The sequence below is a fragment of the Pimephales promelas genome, chromosome 1, assembly GCF_988280905.1.
Source record: "Pimephales promelas chromosome 1, fPimPro1.hap1.1, whole genome shotgun sequence".
Classification (NCBI taxonomy): Eukaryota; Metazoa; Chordata; class Actinopteri; order Cypriniformes; family Leuciscidae; genus Pimephales; species Pimephales promelas.
This window is the reverse complement of record NC_142769.1, coordinates 36,318,028-36,342,199: the sequence shown is the minus strand read 5'-3', so window position 1 is coordinate 36,342,199 and position 24,172 is coordinate 36,318,028. Positions and strand designations below refer to the sequence as shown.

General features: G+C 38.0%; 2 protein-coding genes across 3 annotated transcripts; one reads left to right on the top strand and one right to left on the bottom strand.

Moving 5' to 3' along the window:
- The first annotated feature begins 1,708 nt into the window (after positions 1-1,708).
- Positions 1,709-8,459, top strand: wdr76 (WD repeat domain 76). Its single transcript, XM_039689277.2, has 15 exons — positions 1,709-1,870; positions 2,488-2,655; positions 2,733-2,801; positions 2,894-2,986; positions 3,087-3,139; positions 3,265-3,376; positions 3,463-3,564; positions 3,661-3,701; positions 3,846-3,999; positions 4,226-4,381; positions 6,009-6,124; positions 6,223-6,318; positions 6,465-6,617; positions 6,910-6,963; positions 7,625-8,459. The coding sequence occupies exons 1-15, from the start codon at positions 1,820-1,822 to the stop codon at positions 7,890-7,892; spliced, it is 1,686 nt and encodes a 561-aa protein (XP_039545211.1). The 5' UTR covers positions 1,709-1,819; the 3' UTR covers positions 7,893-8,459.
- A 544-nt stretch (positions 8,460-9,003) lies between these two features.
- znf710b (zinc finger protein 710b) lies at positions 9,004-22,649 on the bottom strand. Of its 2 annotated transcripts, none has more exons than XM_039689276.2 (5): positions 22,511-22,649; positions 12,311-13,840; positions 10,177-10,368; positions 9,920-10,091; positions 9,004-9,839 (listed from the first exon to the last, which is right to left on the bottom strand). In XM_039689276.2, the coding sequence occupies exons 2-5, from the start codon at positions 13,796-13,798 to the stop codon at positions 9,661-9,663; spliced, it is 2,031 nt and encodes a 676-aa protein (XP_039545210.2). In that variant the 5' UTR covers positions 13,799-13,840; positions 22,511-22,649; the 3' UTR covers positions 9,004-9,660. The 2 variants fall into 2 exon arrangements, with proteins under 2 accessions (XP_039545210.2, XP_039545209.2); XM_039689275.2 differs by lacking the exon at positions 22,511-22,649 and adding an exon at positions 15,113-15,278.
- Between the last annotated feature and the right edge of the window lie 1,523 nt (positions 22,650-24,172).

Below are 24,172 nucleotides of genomic sequence, written 5' to 3'. Positions count from 1 at the left end.
AACCCATGTATGAGCAAAAAACAACTGCAGAAAAGGGGTGGGGGGATACGATTATATGAGAAATACGATTATCAACTTAACACTTTCACATCCAGACATACACAATGTAAAGCAACACAAATTCGGTCATCAAAATAGACTGTCATCACCAGTTTTGTCATCAATGTTTGGAAAACTATTGAAATATTCATAATTTAAAGCAGCTATAGGCTACAATGAAGCTACTTATATAAAAAGATACAAATCAGCTCGGTATACTGAAGCTTTACTTAAATGGGCTTTATCAATTAGGCCTACTGTTTTACAATCATACTGAATAAATTGAAACATACATTTACACTAAGTATCCCATTTAAATTAAAAGCCACACAAAAACTTCTGTAAATATTTTTGAGGTTTACAATGTTGATATGATTATTTTCTGCCTTTCCTATCCCTTCAAATCCCTATCCCTTTCCTATCCCTTCCCCTAGCTCTAGTTATCTAGTAGGCTGCTTTATGCATTTGTACAATTGCATTTCTCCGCCACTAGAGGGAGACACCTTCCTGGTACTAGCTTATCCTAACTAACTGAAGCGGCATATGGAATAGTATACTAGCATACTGCTATTTGTACTTCACTTGATGAATTTGGAACTGCATACTAGCTTACTACTTCTACCATGTCATAGAAAAATCTTGTTAAAGTAGCCTATACGGCTCCAAATTTTAGAGCTGTGTCCGAAATTGCACAGCTACTTCCCTAGTACGCGAAAAAATAAAAGAGGTATGTCTGAATCCACAGTAGGCCTAAAAAAGTAGGCAAAAATACCCTGTTTACCAAGTTGCACACGATGGACACTTAACTATCCCATGAGGCCATGATAGAGGATGCAACTGAAGCTGCAGGTCACATTATAGGCTAACAACACGGCGAATGTAGAATGTCTGGATATCATACTACATACTGTGTACTTATTTAGCGCTTGATCAAAACAAGTACGCAAGTAACACGAACAGCCAGTGAAACAGTTTGTCTAGGTTTGATAAAAAAAATTACAAAACATTTTTTTAGGTTTTAGATAATTTGAATTAGCATGTTTTTAATGTTACTATTTATTTATTTATGTAACATTGATTATAGGTTAATTTAAGAAAGGTATTTTATATATATATATATATATATATATATATATATATATATATATATATATATATATATATATATATATAAAGTATTCAGTATCTAAGTAGGCTTATTTGCAGGGCCAGAAATTTCTTTCACCTTATTTGTTTTCTTCACAAGCCTCTAAAATGTTGGTCGGCGCCTAAACACACCGCAGTACTATCAAAAAAAAAAAAAGAAAGAAAAGAAAGAAAAGAAAAGAAAAAACACAAAGGTTAATAAAAACGTTAGAAGTGATTTAAAATGTAAAGCAAGAATAAAATAATTAATAAATAATTCTTAACAAAGTCTAAAAATAGGTTTAAATAAAAAAAGTGAATTAAATAAAAGCTTAAGCCTAACTATTTAATTTTTCTATTACGCCGTGTTCGTTTACTGCACCTCAGACCTCACGTGCATCGGTTTTTTATAGAAGTGAGCAGAGTTAAATAAGTACCCAAACATGAAACGTCACGAGGTCACATTAAAACACATCCCACATGATGAATATCAAGATGATCTTCAGAGATGATCAAATCAACTTTCAGTCTTTCAGTGTGATAACAAAAGGGGCGGGGGCAGTTACAAAACCGGTCAGTAAGGGACGCGGGAGTTTTCATAACAGCAGCGTGATTCAAAGGAAGTGTCGTGTGTTGAATAACTTCACCTGCATACATGGATGCAGATAAAAGTGAAATAAGTTTAAAGACGATGCAACTTTTACAGGTGAGGTGTGCTCCCGTTTCTCACTTCCAGACTTAAAGCACGTGCTTAACTAGTCTGTATGTCATAAGTATCTTGCCATTATCTGCATACATTAGAGAGTAAGTTAGAGACCGTTTATTCAGTAAGTTACATTGTTAGTGTTGCTCGAATGCGTAATTGACGTTTGATTCACACGTATGGCCGAAACAAACCCGAGTTACACTTTTTTAACTTTAGGCCCGCTATGATAGAGAAATAATTACAACACAGTAAATTATCGCTAGATAGAACTGCACCTTGCCTCTCCTGACGACGAGATGAGAATATTGAAACCGGTTTAACCGTTATTTCGATTATTTATGGCTTACTATGCTCTGAAATCAGCGAAGCCTATTATATTTAGAAGAAAATAAAGTTGAATACTGTAACGGACGAATAAAAACCGATGCGGTCAGTATGATTGTAGACAGTGTTTATATTTTTTTTGTTGAGAAACTCCTGCAGTCCAAAGCAGTGATTTTAGCGCCCCCTGTATGACACAGGGCGCAGACACATGCTGGTCGTGAAGGCAGGATTATTATTTTTTTTTTACGTAAATCCATATTAGACTTTCTCTGGTAAAACTTATCATTTTTTAGGAGAGGACACCGTCTCAGAATCCTGGAATGGACGAACCAGTACGCCGCTCTTCCCGTCGAATCAGAGAGAGAAAAAAACAAGAAAAGAAACAAATTTTATCCCCGAAATGTCTGACATTTAACGTTAGGTCTAAGGTGAAAAACACCAGAAAGGGGCTCAAAAGAAAGGTAAAGACGTCCTTTATGGAACATTAAAGCACTAATTGTGTTTGTTAACATGTATTGACTATTACATATTATTTTAGAAAAATGACATTGAGGAGGAAGAAAATGTTCAAGAGACACAAGCAGACAATGGCACAGAATTTCTTCCAGTAAGTGCAAACACTACACGATCACTTCTACAGCCAAAATGTCCACTTTCCATCTGAATGGTAAAATCCACCTTTTCTGTCATCTCAAACAGGGTTATCGTGAGGGTTTGTCTGAATATGAGCTGGAGCGACTGGAGAATATCAGACAGAACCAGGCCTTCCTCAGTTCCCTGAATTTGCCGCAGGTAAAACTTTGCAGTGAGGCAGGAAAGTTTTTCCACATAAAACTTGCTTTACTTTATGCCCTTGACTTAATTAATTAGTAATTTGGTACTTGTTTTGCAGATTTCTGAGGGCCTGAGACCCAAGCCAAAACCTACTCTGAAAGGCCTGAAAAAGTAACTAACTATTAATAGTAACTTTGTTATATATATATATTAGTATAATTTTTCAGTTGAAGTGATCCTAATGTTTAAAGGTCAAACTCCACAGTCTCACTAACTAAATAAATTATTTAATTTAGGGAAAAGACAGAAACAGAGATGCTCCCTGTTCGCAAGTCACTGCGATTACAGAATAAGGGTCCTCAAACAGTTGTTGCTCTAGAAATGTCCCCTTCTTCAGCCATAGAGCCTGTAAGTAACAATTTAGAAAATTCAATTTTGACAAAACAGTATGAAATGATTGCATCTGAAATTAAACAAACGTGACCTTATTTCAGGAAAAAATAGTACAAAAAGCCCGTGGACCAATACCACTGGATCCAATGAACCTGGATGAATATAGCAGGCTACCTGAAGATTTATTAAATCTCTGGAATGAGGTCAGTGTTTACACATTCACAAGAACACTGGTCATATTCCAATTAATTATGCCTCACGTATTAACCCAAAATTTGTATGATTTATATATTTTATAGGTCCCATTAAAACAAGACACAGAAACATTGGATTTGAAATCGTGAGTAGCATGTCAAAAAAAAAAAGAGTGTTTATCTATGCATGTCATTTTGTCAATTTCAGATTAGGTTAATCTTGTAGTAATTAGTAGCAATATATGTGATGAGAATGTATCACTTTTTATGTAATAACATATTTTATTCAGGTACCAAGAAGTGCTGCAGAAATTATCCATTGATGAAGGTTGTGTGGTGAAAGTTGTGAAAGGTCGGGTCTGTTCGGCAGCTTTTCACCCCTCCGCTTCCAACTTGCTCATGGCAGCAGGAGACAAGTTCGGCCACCTGGGACTCTGGAAGCCAGTGAGATAACAGTTTACTGGGGGAGATAAAAAGGAGAGATGTTTGTGAAAGTTGGATAATGGGAAAGGAGAGATGTTTGTGAAAGTTGGATAGTGGGAAAGGAGAGATGTTTGTGAAAGTTGGATAATGGGAAAGGAGAGATGTTTGTGAAAGTTGGATAGTGGGAATGTGATTAAGGGACTAATGGCTATTCCAGGATTTTCAATGTTAACTGTGTTTCCCTTAGGATGCTAAATGGGGCAATGATGGTGTACTCTGCTTTGAACCCCACTCTCGCGCAATTACCAGCATGGCCTTTTCCTCTCAACCTTCCAACCTCATCACTGTCAGCTATGATGGCTTTGCACGTAGCATGGACCTGGAGAAGGCTATGTTTGATGAGGTGAAAATTACTGACAGACTTTGAAATGTTTACACTGGACATATCGTTTGAATGCGCATCATTTGAATGTAAGCCATTCTAATTCTGCTCATCGATTTCGATTCATAGCTTTGATTCCAATAAGGTAAAAAAAAAAATAAGGTAAGCAAAAAAACTGCAGTTGTATACCATGAACAAAAATCAATAGGCTTAAGAACACTTTGCCTATGGTTTTAACAAAAATAACACAACAAAACCAACTAGCCTAACTAATATAAATAAATAATAAACTAGCAATAGCACAAATAAATAAAACTGAACAATGATACAAATAAAATAAACAGTGGTTTAAGGTTTTCAGGTAGGTGTTGTATTAAGGTACAGAAGCTGTAATCAAATGTAAAATAACTGTGCTTTATGAATAGAATATACATTACAAATATAGATAGAAAAGTTAATCAGTCAAGATCAGTGAGTGAATTTTCTCTGTCTTTTGTTTGATTAATGTTAATTACACGGATGGCAGTAGGAATATTGGTCTGCTGTCACTTTAAGACCCAGTGCACGGATCCAATATACTGTTACACATGCGTTTTCTTTCTTAACGGTTTACTTTCACTTAAGACAAAACTGACTGTTTACGACAACATTATTTTGTGTGTATTTGTCTGTTCAAGTGCAAGAACACACGAAAGAGAACTCCGTATTTTGCGCACTATATGAGAGGCGGCTTTCTTTCCTTGGATGCGTGCACAGCACATAAAACAGCATGAGATTTTTCTTGCGCTTGAATGGTTTAAAATAACATTAAAATGCACACAAATGAATCAGTAAGAGGTATAAAAAGTGTTACGCAGTCATACGCATTTATTGTCTGATATGTGATGCACCATTGAGCAAGTTGCTATAGTAGGTTACTGAAACCTGCTATAGTAGGTTTTTTTGTATTCAAACTACAGTCCTTGTCCATGTATACATGTGGAATTGATTATTTGAAGGATTCAATGCTTGTTGCACATCACATACAGCTACTTTTATCAGAAGTTTGAGTCAGTAAGATTTAGGTTTTTTTTACAGAAATGTATATTTGTATTCAGCAAGGACACATTAAATTGATAGAATTACTGTAAAACATTTATAATGTTATGAAAGGTTTCTATTTCAAATCAATGCTGTTCTTAAATGTTTCTTAAGCACCCAATCAGCATATAAGAATGATTTCTGAAAGATCATGGGACACTGAAGACTGGAGGAATGGCTGCTGAAAATTCAGCTATGCCATCACAGGAATAAATTACACTTTAAAATGAATCTTATAATTTTTTATAGAAAATGGTTATAATAAATTCAAATATTTAACAGTATACCTGTTTTACTGTAAATTTGATCAAATAATTGCAGCCTTGGTGAGGATAAAAGACCTCTTTTAAAATATATTTTTAAAATCTTACTGACTCCAAAAGGTAGTGTATAAATGACAAACATATTGCATATCAGCTACAAGCATGAGAAAGAGAAAAGTGACAAAATATTGAAATTTGTACTTTTGAAGGTATTGGAATCTGTCATTTGCCAAACATATTTTTAGTGTATCCCTAGTAAATCATCTTACCATACAATATCTGTTTTTTGTAATATCTGTACCCAGGTTTATCACTCAACCTCTGGCCTGAAAAGTTTTGACTTTTTGTCAAAAGACTGCTCCACTTTACTACTGGGTGAATGGAAAGGAGATGTTGCTGTTGTTGACCGAAGAACTCCTGGGTGAGATGGAAATGCAACATGTCAACAAATGTTAAACCTAAATACCCCATACAAATAAGTATTTACATAATAAATGATGGGGAAATGTGTGATTGCAGGGTATATGAATCTTTGCATACCATGGCTGAAAAACCTATACGCTGTGTTCATGTCCATCCTGTGCAACAGCATTACTTTGTAGTGGCAGAGAGCAGGTATCACATAACACTTCTCAACTAGACTGTTTTAGTTCGTTTTCACCAAATAATGATCAACGTGATGTTTCACAAGTTCCTGAGTAGATTACAGACACGGCAGATAAAAGTATGTTTTTAATATGTTTGTCTTTTTCTCCTTCTAGTTTTGTGAACATATATGACTTGCGTCATCTAAAACGAAGGAACAGTCTAGCAGTCTGTGAACTCAAGGGTCACAGGCGCAGCGTCTCCAGTGCCTTTTTCTCCCCACACACAGGCAACAGAGTCCTGACCACCTGCATGGACAACAACATCAGGTGCTCCGAAACCTCAAGCTTTGCAAATGTACCAATAGAGGGTGCCAGAACATCATGGCTATGTGTCAGAATAGTGTTGAATAGGCTTTGTATCAATTTTTGCATGTGTTTTTCTTTCCCCCTTACTACCTATAGTTCTAAACTAAACTATACAAAGCAATTTACTACGTATTAAGAAGTCTTCCAAGAATTGTAAATGCCACCTATCCTCCAAACAGCTTATCCTCTATGGAAATGCATTACAATTTGTAATACAAATGTTTTATTAACCTTTTTACAATTTTTTTTTTAGGGTATTCAACACTTCCCAAATGGATTGCAATACTCCTGTAATAAAATCAATTATGTAAGTATGGGTGTTATCTAATGTGTAAAATCATCTGTTAAATAGCACTGTTCAAAATATTGGGGTCAGTAACTTTGACATTGTTTTACATTTAAATTTTTACATAAATGCTGTTCTTTTTAAACATTTTAACAAAGAATCCTGAAAAATATGCATTCATTTTGTTTTCCACGAAAATGTTAAGCGGTTTTCAACGTGGATAAGAATAAAATGGAAAATTAGACAATCTTTAAAGTAATAATACTATTTCACAATATTACTGTTGTGATAAGAGACATTTTAAAGCATTCAAATCTTACTGATCCGAAACTTTTTACAAAAGTCATGATACAAACTGATTTTAAAATAAATAAAAATTGCATAGTGTAAAAAAGGCTGCAAAATAAACTAAGCATCATATGTAACATTTTGAGACCCTACACAAAGTGGGTGCTAAAATCATAAATTTACATGCCAAAAACTAAAATGGAGTTATTAACAGTAGCTACTATACATTATTTTGTGTGCATTTATCCTTTATAGATGATCATATTTTATTCTGACTATATGTCTTTATTATGCAATTTTCTATGTTGGAACCATTTTAGTTAACTTTTTTTTTTTGTTAATTTTTTTCATCAATCAGAGGTTTCCATTGTAACACCAAATTCTTTCAATGTAGGCACAACATGCATACAGGTCGGTGGTTGTCCAAACTGAGTGCAGTATGGGACCCCAAGCACCAAGAATGTTTCGTGATTGGCAGCGTGGACAGGCCTCGCCGAATTCAGGTATATCACGAGAGTGGTCATCACCTGCACACTTTTCGCGACATGGACCACCTGACCACAGTGTGCTCCGTCACAGCATTCCACCCAAACATGAACACTCTACTTGGAGGCAATTCAAGTGGGAAACTGCACATCTTTACCAACTCTTTCATCAACTAGGAGAGATACATTTATTCGTCTGTTTATTGAATTGATTGTGTTGGTTTTCTGCTTCCCTCTTTTTTTTTTTAATACACACAACATAGCACTGTCATACTTGTACTGTCTGTTGTTTTATATAAAATACGTTGTTGGTTTTCGTTCTTGTAACATTAAAGATGACGATATAAAGACTTAAATAATCTGTCATATTTTTTTCTTTACCTGTATTTTCTTAACATGCTAATCTTGAAATCAAATGCGAAGAAAGTTAATGGTTTTGGATTCCTGCTTCCTTATTTTTTTCACACAACATAGCACTTGCTTTTACTGTTGTTTTATATAAGATGTTTGTTTAATTCTTATATGTAATACTAAAGAAGAGGGTAAAGAGAGTAGAATACTCTGTCATCTTTTTTCCTTACTCTTTTTTTTCCAGTATTTTCTTATGAAAATGCTCATCCTGAATTCAAATGCAAATGTTTTTTCTACACACAGCATAGCACTTGCTTGTATTGTTTTATATAAAAGATGTTGTTTGTTTTTGTTCTTATAACATTTAACATGTAATATTAAAGAGCATATAAAGGCTTGAATAATCTTATCTTTGTCATTTATTTATTTTTTACTAAATGTTTGTGATTCAGTAGCTGATTGTAATTTGTACCTGTATTTTTTCACGAACATGTTCATCCTGAATTTAAATGCAATGAGTTTATAGTCCAATCTCTAAAAGTGAATTTAGCACATTATCCATTAACACACTCACTCCAATACATATAAACTTTAAAAAAAAATAGGTTTATTTAAGAATCTGCAGAGTTGCCTTGGGAAACAGTTTACTATGGATGTGGGTGTGAAAGGCGTTATCTCCTTAAGTTAAACCAGAACTCAAACAGTCAATGATGACAGAGGCTCATCACATGTAATTATTCGATTTTTTTCAAAGTGCAAAATAAATAGCAAATCAATACAAAATAACAGTAATTTTCCACTCAAAGAGTTTGTTAAACCACACTTCAGATGAGTTAAATTCTGGCAACAGTAGTGGTGCTCAGGAATGGGTGGTATATGGTCCTGCACCCGGTGAAGAGCTGTAGCTTTGATACATAGGGCCCAGGCACGCGCTCACTTTTTTTTTTTTTTTTTGCTTTACTACCCACACAAGCCTATCTACTCATGCAGATATCCAACCATTTACAGGGGCCTTGCATGTTTGTTTGTTTTTTTTCTTTTACACTTGAAATCTCTTGGTGCGTTTCTTAGAGTTACTGTAAGTGAAGGCAATATAAAAATGAAAATAACTGAAGTTAATACAACAGACTGCTCTGAGGAACCACACCGATGAAGGCCACAAGGCTGCATGCACCTCCTATTTCCATATTCCCGAAATTATATTTGGAGGACGGAGTGTATTACTTTAACCAAGACTGCACATGTATGCACCTGCATGTCACGAAGCGAATGTACCGGGTGTTAATGTAACCATGTGATCCACTTCATTCTAAAAATACAGCGTTGATGTTTGTTCGAGCTGAAAAGAGTTAAAGGACTTTTTGCAAACTATCGGTCCATTTCATATGAGAACGAACCGGAGTGGCTACCCAATGAGATCAACCAGGAGGTCAAGATTGCCTCCAACTACCTGCTCATTTGCTCATTCAACTCCAAAACGATGAGCATTAGTTCTCATGGAGGAACATCTCAATCAACTCATGGTTGATAAGGGCCAGCACAGGCCTTTTGGTTCCTTAACATTTATTCAGCTTGACTTTATTTCAAAACATGTTTATGCTGTACTGTAGTTTCCCACATCCTTCCCAAAATTATAATAGTCAAGTTCCTGGATGGCCACTTCAGATAGCTTAGTTAGGTTCGGTGCATCATTGTTTTCCATATTTTCTGGTGCTGTAAAATTGAAATTCTCATCTTCATAGTCCTCATGGGGCTCCATGTCTGGTGGGCCATCTGTATCAAAAAACAAAATGAAATTTATATTAGAAACATTTAACTACCATGCTGATCAAAAAATGTTGTATTCTTCTCACCTTGTCCATCTGGAGAGACGTCCATTCCATGTTTGACCTTCATGTGTCTGCTAAGATTTCCCTTCAGGTTAAATTTACTCGAACAACATGCACACTTGAAGGGTTTGCTGCCTGCATGGAGGTGCATGTGGCCCAGGAGGTTGTACATTCGGTTAAATGACTTTCCGCACACCTGTGGAAAATGAATCAAAAGAGCTTTACAAACCAGATGGTGAATGTGTCAAAGAGATGGTGTGAAGAGCGTTTTAAGTCCTTACCTTGCACTTGAAGGGTTTCACAGGCAGGTGTACGATCATGTGAGTTTTGAGCGTCTGTTTTTGGACGAAAGACTTGAAACACACGTGACACTGGAATGGCCGGACGCTGGCGTGGATTAACATGTGCCTCTTTAGGTTTGCAGACAATGTAAACTCTCGGGCACATACGTCACACTTAAACCCCTTTGTTCCCTAATGGGGAAAAAAAGCAAAACCAACAACTAAAATGTGCTAATTTGCTAAAAGTTTGATGCAAATTGTACATTTTAAATCATTTAGAAATTTATGACACCAGTGAATAATTAGTTTAACAATCAGCATACATAACTATTTGTTATGGTCTCAACTGGACAACTCTACTGCAATGTTTACACTGAGTTAAGTACTAAAGCTGGCTAGATATTGCGCTACAATGGACATTGTTCACAAAGGAAAATGACAGAGTGAAATTGAGAGGGAATTGAAAACGGAGGGGTGAAAGAGGCCTTTACCAAAGAGAGAGAGAGAGAGAGAGAGAGAGAGAGAGAGAGAGAGAGAGAGAGAGAGATGGGAGAAGTTAAAGAAAATAGAAGATGGGTAACTGAGTAAAATCAAATTAGGGTAAAGTAAGAGGTTGTAATAAAGGTAAGAGGAAAAAAGAAAGGCAAGGAAGAAAGAAAGAATAAAGGCAGAAAAATAAAAGTGCACCCTGTCAGGTAAATCACTAAAACATTCAATGGGGATTTGTACTATTTTACAGACATAATTTCTAATGTAATGTAATATAATGTACAGTATATTATGTACAGTATGAAAGATAATATATAATAATAATTAGGGCTGTCAAACGATTATTATTTTAAAATATTCAAAAGAAAAAACTTGGATAATTTAGTTAAGTTTGTATTGTAATCTATCCCTTTACATTACTGCTAGATTATGATCTAAATTGAAAAACAGTTGGAATGACCCATTATAGCCAATAATTCAAACTATAATGCCTAAGTGGCTGATTTACAGTACTGAAAATCATAAAATTATTGTTCACGTATAATGGTACCACACCACAACAGAGCATAAAGCTACTCAATACAACAGCAGCAAGGATATACAGCAGGGATGGAAATAAGTTTTGTGTTGTGGCTGGTAAACTCGCTTCACCAACCAGCCAACGTGGCAGGTAAATAAAAGTAGCATGCTGTTCAACCCGGACACTTTTGGGGACAGGTATATCACGGAGGGACACCTTGAGACTTTACCCTATGGAATAAACAGCCTAAAGGAGTAGTTCACTTTTTAAAAAACTTTTGCTGATAATTTACTCACCCCCATATCATCCAAGATGTCCATGTCTTTCTTTCTTCAGTCGAAAAGAAATTAAGGTTTTTGATGAAAACATTCCAGCATTTTTCTCCATATAATGGACTTCAGTGGGAACCAAACAGTTCAAGGTCCAAAAGACACTTTTGCTCTGTACTGCGATGCACGTTGGTGACTCTCCTGTTCGAAATCTTTTTCAATTCGTTGAAAAAGTCAATTTGTTCGTTGACTGAACCAAATGAGTCAGAAAAAGATTAGTTCATTTTGATGAACGAGTTCGAAAAGGAGAGTCACCAACGTGCATCGCAGTACAGAGCAAGGCGAGCATTTGAGCTTTTAAAACTTAAACTTTGTTATTTATTTATTAAATGAGCGATCGTTTCGTTAGATAAGCCCCTCATTCATCGTCTGGAATCGTTTAAAGCCCTTTGAACCGTTTGCAGTTTGCAATGAAAGTGTCTTTTGGACCGTGAATTGTTTGGTTCCCACTGAAGTGCATTATATGGAGAAAGATACTGGAATGTTTTCATCAAAAACCTTAATTTCTTTTCCACTGAAGAAAGAATGACATGGACATCTTGGATGACATGGGGGTGAGTAAATTATCAAAAGTGTTTTTTCAAAAGTGAACTACTCCTTCAAGTAGTGTAGTTCGTGTGGTATTCATTTTCACATGCAGTTACACATTTTCGGTTAAAAACAAGAAAGTGGCAGGTAAAAACACTGAGTGACTGGTAGATTTTGGAATCCACCAGCCAAAGTGGCAGGTGGACAAAAAAGTTAATTTCCATCCCTGATATACACCTGTACAAAAACACACTAACTGTCTCTGTACCTTGGTAGTCCGGGTCTGAGGCTTGTTTGTCTTGTGTGTTAGAGAGTGCTGGCGTAGCTGATGTAGTTGAAGAAACTGGAGGCCACACTGACTGCAGGAGAAAGAGCGCTGCGTTTGGTGCTTCAGCAGGTGATTCTGCAGCTGGCTGCGGTAAGCAAACGACTTGTTGCACTGGCTACACTGGAAGGTGGAAGGTCCTTGGTGGCTCACCTGATGACGCTTCAGGTGGGCATAGGTAGGAAACTCCATGCCGCACTGCGGGCAGACGTGGCACCGGCCTCTTTCATGCTTCACTTCGTGAGCACGGAGTTCACTGGGGTAAGCAAAACCACGACGACAAAAACGGCAACTGTAGGGCTTCACGTCGGTGTGCTGCAGCATGTGCCGCTTCAGGTGGCTGGTCTGGGTGAAGCCCTTCTTGCACACGGTGCACTTGTGTGGCCGCGTACCCTGGTGCGTCAGCAGGTGCGTCTGTAGGTGGCTGGGCTGCTTGAAGAGTTTGCCGCAATGTGGACACGCGTGTGGCTTGATGCCATTGTGGCCCAGGATGTGCGTGACCAGGTTGTACTTCGAGGTGTATGACTTCTCACACATGCGGCACTTCCAGCGCTTCAAGCCCTCGCCAACGTCCACGCAGTACGACTCATTGATCTGGATGTTGATGTCCAGCCGGTCGATACGACGGCCACGGGGTGCCTCCCCTTCCACAGGCTCTGCCCAGAACATCCCCTCACTGTTCTCATCGAAGTCCCCGACCCCTTCCATCTCGCCTCCCTCGTAACCGACCTCACTAGCCTGAAAATAGCTGCTAATTTCCTCGCCGCCGCTTCCTACTTTCCCCATGCTATTTCTCCCGTTGTCCCTGTCCTCGCTCACCTCATCTACTCCTTTTTCGTGTGTGTGGCTCCGGTTGCGTGAAGGCACCTCATGAGGTGTGTGGCTGTGGGAAGGAGGGTGTAAATGTTGGTCAGGCGGAGGATGCGTACTCTTGGGGTCTCGGACGCAGGTGGTGCAGCCGTTATTGGGTTGGGGTTTGGGCAAGACCCTGTAGCTTGAGGGGTCCACCATCTGCATGCTATCTCTGGGCACCATGTTATTCATCATGTGAGTGCAAGAGGGTAAACCTGGAGTCACAATCTCCCCTTTAACGTGTAACGCCATGTCTTGGTGCTCTACAGGGGGTTTGCTGTTCTCAGGCTGCCCCTGCCACCTTCTCTCAACACAGTTGGAGTGCATGTGCCTATCCTCACCCAAATTCTCTCCAAGATAGTCGCCGTTGGCACCTATAAGCTGGTCGGCGTACTCGTAGTCCATTCTCTCACCTGGCGGAGCGGGGGACTCTTTGGGGTCTCCGGTATAGAAGCCGTTGGGGGCGATGGTGGCGCCAAAGACCTCGTTCTGAGAGATGAGTCCCAACACAGCAGCTTGGGCCAGCGACAGGACCACTACAGGGTCTGTCTGCGTGCCTGCATCCATCTGCTGGTGCATGGCCTCAGAATAACATCTGACCAGCCGCTGTGTCTTCTCCTCCTGTAGAGCACACACATAAGCACATGCAGATACGTTTAGTAGGCCTGCATGCCCAGTTTCTCTATTAGTTTTGAAACTACCCAAAATCATTTGCAAACTTTTATCTAAAGATATTGTGTGGATAAGGTATTATGACTATCACACCATTGGCTGAACCGATATTGCCATATCTGCTTGTTAAAACAAACTGCTTGGTGGCACTAGTTGTGCAAAAAACAAACGAAAACAACAACTCACCTTTGATTAATTGATTGGCTTAAATGTAGTTTTTCCAAAAAATAAAAATCCCTTTTTTTCAAAATCATTTACTCACCCTCATGTCATTCCAAACCTGTATGATTTTAAAGAATGTTGGTAACCAAACAGTTTTGGTTACCATTGACATTCATTGTATGAACAAAAAAAAAAACCCAGACATTTCTCAAAATATCTTGAGCGTTTCGCAGAAGAAAGTCAGATTTGGAATGACGTGACGGTCAGTAAATGGAACAGACAAAATTTAGGTTTATTTGGTGAACTCACTTTAAAACTAGGTTACCCAGTCAGTGCTGTCTAATATTCATACTTGCTACCTCTCCATCTCACTCACAAAACCTCATTCCCTCAGACAGGTGCCCCTTTCCTAAGGAGGAGGATTCCACACCATAAGAAAATCCGAACTCTGCTCTAACATCTTACAAATCATGCAACAAAAGTAATTATGTAATGATGACTGCTAATGGGTATTTTCAAGAACAACCGAATATCTTTAAAAAGGACAGTGAAAGTCTATACAGACTAAGAGAAAAAGAAGGAAGAGAGACAGACAGGAGGGTAGGAGAGTGAGTGAGACAGAAAGAGAAGTAGAAAAAGAGAGGGAGGGGCAGAGAGTGGCTGAGTGAGCGAGTGAGCGAGTGAGAGAGCAAGCAATAAAGAGAGTGATAAAGAAATAGAAAGAGACTGAAAAAAATTAAAGACAGGTAAGATAAAGGATTAGGGTGTAAGAGAGACAACGGAGACTGAAAGTAGCTGAAATTTGAATTTAGAAACTGATCAAATTATATAATTTAAAAAGAAAAATCACTGCAAATAAAACATTGTGGTCATTAAAAACAAGTATCATCAATCAGCTTCAGATATATACAAAAATATATTGAGCCATCTGATCAGGCCATTTAACTGGGCCATCCGGTTTAGTGAACACACATACACACACATAGATAAACAAACAAACAATCTGCTAAACAAACTAAGCCATCAGAAGGCATCGGAGCAGTTGCGAGTGGAACTCACCACATTTTTCTTGGTCTGTGGTTTCAGGTGTTTGAGAGATCTCATCCTGAGGCAAAGTCACAGGTTTGAATTCACCCGCTGCCCTCCCCTTCATACATTATATGTTCTCTGGACCAAAACAGACACTCTCTCCTCTGTGTTTCTCGTACTCTCTCTCTCTGTTCTCTGTGTATGCGTGTTCTCTTTTTCCTCTCTCACTCTTTTTCTCTCTGCTTTCCCCTCCCCCACTCCCCTCTCTCTCTCTCTCTCTCTTTCTCTCACTCTCTCTCTCTTTGGCGCAAGCACACACACATACACAGTGCTCTTTTCCCTCACTCCCTCCCCCTCTTTTTCATTCTTTCTTTCTTTCTTTCTCTCTTTCTTTCTGTCTTTCTCTTCCTCTTAGCCTTTCCAACTGTTTCACTCAGACATTCTCTTTTGCATACACTTGTGAAACATGTTTGAGAACACAAACATATTTATGCTGTGAAAATATTGTGAGCTCTGCCATAAAAGTATGGGCATACATGTACATCACAGCGAGCACACAAAGGGAAGATGTGTTTGACAGAGTGTAAAAACAGAAGCGAGCTTCAAGAAAGTATTTTAAGAGAAATACAGAAGACATATTCTATAAAACAATTCGGATACAAGATCAAATTAAAGAGTACAAAATGGATATGTAAGCATAAGGGGAAAAAAATCATCAGAGGGGTTCAAGTAAATGTCTAGCAGGCTGACAGAGCATACATGCATCTGAGAGAGTCTGTACCAGGTGAGGACCTTTTGACCTGTGTGCTGAGAAACATGACAGAATCAGCTTGTCTGTTTAAATGCTCAGCAGACACTATGTGATGTGTATTTATGATCTCACTCACATATGAGAATCCATTTTATTATCAAGCAGTCATTATGCATTTAAGCTTGGCTGTTCTTCATATGCTCTGTTCTTGATATGGCATTCTCTCCATGTGAGTCAGTCTACATTACATGATTGTCACACATTCAAAAGATACAGGTACACACACACACACACAAACAAAATGAAGCTGTGCAATAAAGCATGTAACATGAATGGAATGGTATGAAATGGAAAGTCACCCGATCTATTTTCTAAATGCATGTTATTGATCTCAATCATTGCGAAGGATTCATCCATGCAAGTTTTTTTATCTTTTAATTTTTAATCAGAATGTCATAACTTGGATCTTCCAATGAAATGACAGACTTTTCTCTGATGACACATGCTGGACTTTTCCAATCATTTGGTCTTCATAAAACCCACCTCTTCCTTAAAATCAATGCTCAGGGTCGCATTCAGATATGCCGCCATCCAATCAACAACTAAAGATTTGAACCACATCCCCACCATACTTCTTTTTGATAATCCATTTTACTTGGATGTCCATCACAATACAGAAGAAAAGATTGCTACATCGCAGCTTCAACAAACAAACTTGGTGTGGACAAAATTACTAATAACAGGATGTTGATTCTGATCTGCACTTTATGACATCCACTCAAATTCAAACCATAATAAGTAAACCATTAAGCAATAAGTATGAGAAGCTGTGCTGGCTGTGTCCGAAAGCTTAGGCATCTGACTTCGTAGCCTCGCTGCCCAATCAGACGATGACTTTCCAAGCAGTGTTTGTGCACTCACGAAAACTGGCACCTCACAAAACTGATTTCGGACAGACAACTGAGGCAGCATAACAGTTTAATGATCTACAAAAAGGAGAGAGCATTTTTGATAACTAAGCGAATATTCAATTACTACAATAGTGATTTCTCACTATTGTATAGGCGCCTTGATGCCTTCCTAGTTCCTACCATGGAATACATCTTCCGAAGGCAGCATTTTTAAGATTTTGGATGCGGCCAAAGTCACAATTCAGTATGCATTATTTAGTTTGAATTTAATTACAAAACTATATATACACATCATTATGAATATGGCTTTGCACTCAGATTCATGAAAGCAGAACAAATCTGTGTGAAATGTTCGCAAAGCCATTCTCGAAACGCAATTTATGTAAAACCATTCCATACAGAAATTCATTCTGCTTGTGTTTCATGAATGAGGCCCATTGTTCATTAGTGATTAAAGTTCATGTATAACTGTGGTATATAATTACACCTTATTTCCACATTAATTCGCAATTGTTAAGCGGGTATAGTTTTTTAATGGATTCAAGTACATACCACCATATAAAATGGCTGAGAGAGAGAAGGATTGTGGAAGAAGAGAAAATGGAGGGATGAGGGAGGAGGAGAAGAGAAGCCTGTGATGAGGGAGGGGGGGTATTGTGAGAGAGCAAATGGTGAGAGAGCAATCGAGAGAGAGAGGGGAGGAGATAAAGAGAACAGGAGAGGGAGGGGAGAGAGAGGGAGAGAGAGAGAGAGGAGAGAGAGAGAGGAGGGAGGGAGGGAGGGGGAAAGATACAGAAACAGAGAAATTGGAGGAAAGGAAGAATCGAATGAAAAGGGAACAATGGGGGGAAAAGTAAGAAAAGATAAAAAGTAAACTGTGAACCGTGTGTGTTGTAGGGGTATTAAATGAGAACAAATGGAAAAGAAAATACGAGAGAGAATTCAAAACATTGGGGGAGGGGAAGAGAGAGAGAGAGAGAGAGAGAGAGAGAGAGAGAGAGAGGGGGGGGGGGGGGGGGGGGGGGGGTCTCCACTGTGAAAGGTCTGCACATCTATACCAAGGAATGTAGTACAATGTAATGAATTAAAATTAATAGCAATATTATGAAATTAATTATGCAAAGTTGAACAATATTCAGCAAGGACAACCACAAGATACAAATCAGATATCCATATATAAGCAATGTTTTGACAATTAATATGCAATTAATAAGTAGTGTTTAGCATTTCTAGTCTAGTCAAATGTCTAGAAATGTAGCATTAACACTACATCAACACTAGAACTGACAAATTCAAATCCATTCATATTTATCTGAATCTGATTACAGTAGAGCTAAACTCATCTGTCAGAGGGCAGAATCCTTTTGTAAATTAAACTAAAATACAAACAGACTCTAGAGGCAGGCATGAAACAAATAAAAAACTACTAGCCTAGCCTAGCCCGGGCCGGATTAACCATTAGGGTTACTGGTCACTTGTCCAGGGGCTCAGGACATCTAAGGGGCCCTGGGCACCGTCAAATATTATGTTAGATCACGTTATAAACACAGTCCTGACTTTCCTAATTATATGCAGATTTTAATATAAACATTTATTTAAATATATGCAACCCATTCGATCAAAATATCATTTTAAATCACGTCAAAACAGTGTCTGAAGCTGATGGAGAAGCAGTTGGAGAAGCAGTTGCCTATGCGGTTGCCTAACATAAAGGTCTTGACTTTCTAGCGTTATATTGTGCCAACGAACTCAAATTGAAAATGTGATATGGCTTTGCGCCTTTACAAAACAGCAAAAGACTTTAAGTAGCCAATAGGCAGTCTGTTTATGCTTCATAATTTAAAGAAAAGTGCCCACTTTGCTCACACGATTAGCATGGTGATCTGGTGTTTTCTCCAAAATGAAAGCTCAAGGGTTTATTTCTGCCAATTGAAGAAATTAGGACAAAAGTATTGTAATTTTCCAAAAAATACTTGCAAAATACTTTAAGGCTACATTTATAGGCTAGGCCTATATGGATTTCACGTCATAGGAATAATTATATAAATCATTATTATAATAATTGTTTGGCGTCCTAAAACACCAGTGATAATGTAATGTAGTCTGAGACTCTATATATAAATACTAAAAAGATGTTTGAGCCCTCTTTAATGTCCAGGAACAAGTCAATGCTTTATCTTTGTTCAACATGGGTTAAAGCTCATAATTTTGAGCTCTCAGAATGCACCAGATTGAGGATTTAACCTTAAAATGTACTTTTTCTTGTGGGGGACCATGCCCCCGAACCCCCCTAGAGGAACAGGTCCACCCAACATCGTTTAACAAAATCCTATGGGAAACACAGAATGAGATCATTTATGAACTTTACTCCAGCATAGTACAACAAAGTTCCTTTTAAGTCAGTAAAACAATTAATGCCAAATTAAAAAGTCCTCGGACAAACTACACTAAGGGGCCTCCCTGACTAAGACATTGTGCCCCCCAGGACCCTCTGAATTTTTAATCCGGCCCTGCCAGCCACCATCAAAACTACTTTTATGTTGTGATTTTACAATCTTGAATAACAAAGGCAGAACAATCCCTGCAATAGCATCTCCATTAAAAATCTTGTATACACACTTAAGTATCAATAAGCATGTTATTTTGTTGTTTATTAGAAAATTAGTGAAAAGAAAAAAACATTCATTTGCTATTATTACTCCTTTGCAATTGTCTTTGTTGTCTCAAACATAAAACTAATATAGATGCTGGCCACAACAGAAACTATCTTTGTTTTAACACAAAAGGAATGATTGCTTTTCCTGACTGCATTTAGAGAGTTTTCAGAGGAGCAAAGGTACAGCAGGTAGCTGTAATTCCCAGATAAAGAGCACTGTGCTGTGGCATGATTCACTGGACTATGTTTCCAATAGCATCCAAGGCATTCAAGCCTAATGCTGTGCTACAGAAACATCACATAAGGTTTTTACATTATAACAAAGCAAAATTTACAACATAAAAGATATCCCATGTAGCAAAGTCTTTAAACAGTCTCAACTGCATCTATATTTTTAACAAATATAGTACAGTCATTGTAGTTTATCTTTCATGCCTCATCCCTGCATGATACCACATGAAGTTCATCTGCACTACAAGATCTACAAATTGTGCCATTCTTTTTATAAGAAAAAAAGGGTGTATTTTTAGTCTAAAAATAAACAACACCAATAATAAGAGCATTACATCAAGCAAGCAAGCAGAAAAGTATACAAGAATTAGAAACTACCATCTGTCCCAACCAAACATCTCAAGCTACTTTAATAAAAGATTGACTTTTAGATTTGTGAAGGTTATAATGCTAATAAAGACCACTAAGATCATTCTCATCCACAAATACCTCGGTAAAAAGATTATGTCATTACTAAGGAGTGCTTGATAGAGGGAAATGGGGTGGGTGATTTTACAGCATTAAAAAAAAAATAGAAAACGATAAATGCCTCATTGAGCATAGCCTAATTGACACCCAACATCTCTCATCAACTGTCTTTATAAGAGCGATTCACACCTTGTGTAACACAAACTAACATCTGTAGGCCTACGTGTTCTGCCATCCTTTGCCTCATCAAACCTGTTCCATTAGCATATATGTATTTAAAAATAAAAAACAGAAGTAGACTAACATGGATTTTTCGATGACCGATACCACTTTCTAGAATAGAAGAGTAACCAATTGCTGATATACTGTACACAAGTATTGTTATTTACATTGTTATTTCATGACATGAGGAGTGCTGTGCAGATAATGAGCGAGAGAGAAAAAGGAAGAGGGGCTTTGGCGTTAAATGTTTAATCACTCTCAATCATATTTGAGCCTTGGTGAAGCGCTCCGCAAAGGACTGCATCGAGTAACCAAATAATCCAGAGGGGTTAACAGGGGCGTTAAGAAGGACAGCTTTCTCTGCATCATTGACAGTCAGCCAGGTGGCAGTCCAACACAACCAAACTTCCCTTCATGTGGCCGATGGACTGGGCTTTCACCTTTTCACGCTCTGGTTCCACATGAGTGATCACTCCACGTTGAGCTCCTTCACTGCTTTAGACAGCACGCGGAAGGGCTCCTCGTCTGCATCAGTGTTGCTGCAGTGGGTGGTGGAGTGATCTATGGGGCTGGCAGACCAGTCCACTGATCTGGCAGACCAGTCCATGCCGTCGGTGTATGAATGAGTGAGTGAATGGGTGAATGTGAGGCAATATGTATAAGCGCTTTGGTGGCCATTAGGTCTATGAAAGCGCTATATAAATGCAGTCCATTTACCAAATGCAGTCACCGTGTCAGACGACACCATATCTACTGGCGCCTTTCCTCACCGGGCGCTCCAAATGAGATGGAAGGGGGTGGGAGCTTGTTTCCCAAAGCATCACAGATGACGCAACGTTGACAGATATTGAAAGGGAACTAGCTATAACTATATTAGCAATAAGGAACTGTTTATTATAAGCATGCACAGCGTTCATCTTGTCTTCCACTGTAAATTCACAAACTCTCTAAAGTCGGGTGAATTTTTTTTTTATCGGTCGACTCGTCATCAAGAAAAAAAATTTTTTTTGAAATTGATTCCAACAATATCATTCCTCTGTGCCATTATAGTTATAGCTATTCTTTCACATTTCGATTTTTAAAACTTTATCATTCATTTTAATTATCATACTTGGTGTGAATAGGCCTTTAGAATGATAAATAAAACTTTATAGTTTATAGTTCGTTTTTTATGTGTACAACCTTTAACGACTCAAATTAATTATATTGTTGGAAAGAGAAAAAAAAGCTTGAGCATTTAAAACGACATATCAACTGCATGTGATGCATAATATTCTTGAGTAGGCAATATAGTAATTTACTTCAAAATCTTCATATTGGTCTATCATTTAACAACTGTCCTACATTCATTTTTGGACAGCATCATCTTTAAAAGTCACACCATGCTGCATGCAAGGTCAGACATGAGATGCAAACTGTCACCGAAACAGCTACTTTTCTTCAAGCTCGCAGAGCATCTGATGTGAAGATGCGTGACCATTATGCACCTGACCTGAGCTCAGAGATGTAGGCAAACAATCGCAGTGATCATCGGTGTTTAATAGATTCACTCACTATCTTTAAAATAAATATGGCAACGAATACCCATGAACCACACCACGACAAATCCTAAGCAAATTCACCAGCCAGCTAGCTACATCTTACAACTTCCCCACATTATTCAGCATCCCTAGCTACATTCAGTCCAAATGTAAAGAGTTGTGAAAAGAAACTTCAGAGAGGGAAACTTGAATCCAGTCTGCACGGGGATGGGCCTGTCTTAAGTTTTGCTCCGGTCAAACAGTGAGCTAAGCTAACCGAAGCCGAGTGTGGCCTGCTCTATTCGTTTATGCGGCTCTTTATCACTCCCTCCATTCCCCTCCCGACGCCATCTGTTTGTGCCATGAGAGAATGTGGAAGTAAAAAGAAACCGCGACATTTTGGCTCTATAAAATGACCTAAATACGGAATCGCTCCCTCGGAATCACGAGCTCAAATCGTAATGTAGATGCCAGATGAAAAGCGGAAATGTAAATATCAGCATCCAGTTCAGAGTGCACATTATATTTTGAGGCCAGTTATACAGAAATCGGTGAGTTTCGCTGGGATAGATAGACAGTGGGACAGCCGGGCTTTTTTTTCGGGGGCTATTCGATCAGTTTCGTTTTCTGTTTCTATGGCAATAATGAACGGACAGTTGTCGAACTTACCACGCTCCAAAAATCGGGTGTATACGTTGAAAACACTTTGGAAGATTTGAATGTCGCTTTCTAGTTTGAATTGTTGCTGGTCTGGTTCTCTGTGTTCGGCAGGAAGGAAGGAAGGAAGGAAGAAGGGAATGAGAGAAAGAGTGACGTGAACGAATAAACAGCCCGGGCTCCTCCTCGCTGTCACAAGTAAATGATGGAGCTCATGGGCACACAAATATGTGCCAAATCCTTTTGAATTTAATGCAAACATTGGCAACACAGGCAATGGTATTTGTAAACGAAATTTGGAGAAATTGAGGAATATGACCAAATTAAATACTTTTCAAAGCACTGAATTTATAGGTTTAAACCATAAAGCAGTATGTTTATTCTGTATGTGTTCAATTTGCATTTTTCTTTTGGGTAATTTATATATAAATAGAAGACTTATACATAATGGACGTTAGAGGACGCTTCACTACCCTTATTTATGCATCCCTACAGCAGCATGTGTAGTTTCTCGCACAAACAGAAGAGGTCGCCCTGTCATATATAGTGAATTACTTCTTAAAATGGGAGTAGTTTATTTTAAATGTTTATTTTAAAGGATTTTTTTTATTATTAAATTAAAGATAATGAAACATTTTAAAAAGCTAGCAGCTATCACTCTACAGCTCTCCCCTGGTTTCCCTTTCAAGCTATGCAGGGCGAGTTCCTGGATGGGAGACCTCCTAGGGAACATGATGATTGCTGTTGAAAAAAGGGTGTGTGGTCTGTGGGGGTCCAATTGTGTAAACTAGGTATCCTGGCCAATTTGCATATTGTCTTTTATCAATCATGGCCTCCTACTTATTCCCATTTGCACTAGTGGTAAAGGATGTTTGAGTGTGTGAAAAATGCAAAATGAGTGTAAAGTGCTGTAATTCAGGGTTCCAAAGTTGGCCAATATTGGCCAAATTACATGCTTGTACAGGGATTTTATTAGGTGTGACAGTTAAACAGTAGCTACAAAGCAAGGGTTTAGTGGAGGGATAAAAAGTGCAAGTTCGTAATGAAAATAAGTGAGGTAAAGGTTTCTCACCTCTATTCTGAACATTTTGCATGTTTTTTTCTGTAAACCATTTGTAGTGTCAAACAAATGTAAAGCACACATACAATATATTTTGATACATTGAATATTGATATTTGATTCAAGTTTATTTATACAGTGTTTCATAAAAGTTCATTATAATTTGTTATAAAATTAAGATGTTATAATATTATGTTTGTTTGTTTTTTTCTGCTGGATTCCCATGAAGTTATTGCTCAGGGTCAGTGCTGAGCTGAACTGAGATAGAGATCTGTTTCTTTTCATTGCATCATGTCCCCTCAACATCTGTGACCATTGGGACCTCTAAGCTGGAAAACAGAGCCTGTCAGTGTGTGTTTGACCCTAACAAAATTATATTAGACTTCAAGTGTTTTGCACATACAATGAGTAATCATTGTGACGCAAAATGTGTCCTGAATGCAGGAATTATAACATACAGCTTGATTATACACATAGTATGTATCTTGTGCACAAACACATACACTAACAGGTGGTTACGTGCTATAAGCCAGAATATTATTTCAACTCTTGATATCTGAATGTGTGAAAGAATCCTTTCTCCTTCTCTGGGTGTGTATCCACACCCACAGCAG

Bases quoted from the DNA above. Each gene is read 5' to 3' on its own strand.
- wdr76 (XM_039689277.2), top strand. From the start codon at position 1,820: ATGGATGCAGATAAAAGTGAAATAAGTTTAAAGACGATGCAACTTTTA. The intron at 3,377-3,462 runs GTAAGTAACAAT...ACCTTATTTCAG, and splicing joins CTTCTTCAGCCATAGAGCCT to GAAAAAATAGTACAAAAAGC. The intron at 6,125-6,222 runs GTGAGATGGAAA...GTGTGATTGCAG, and splicing joins GTTGACCGAAGAACTCCTGG to GGTATATGAATCTTTGCATA.
- znf710b (XM_039689275.2), bottom strand. From the start codon at position 15,157: ATGAGATCTCTCAAACACCTGAAACCACAGACCAAGAAAAATGTG. The intron at 13,841-15,112 runs GTGAGTTCCACT...TGTGCTCTACAG, and splicing joins CACAGACCAAGAAAAATGTG to GAGGAGAAGACACAGCGGCT. The intron at 10,369-12,310 runs GTACAGAGACAG...TTTCCCCATTAG, and splicing joins CTCAGACCCGGACTACCAAG to GGAACAAAGGGGTTTAAGTG.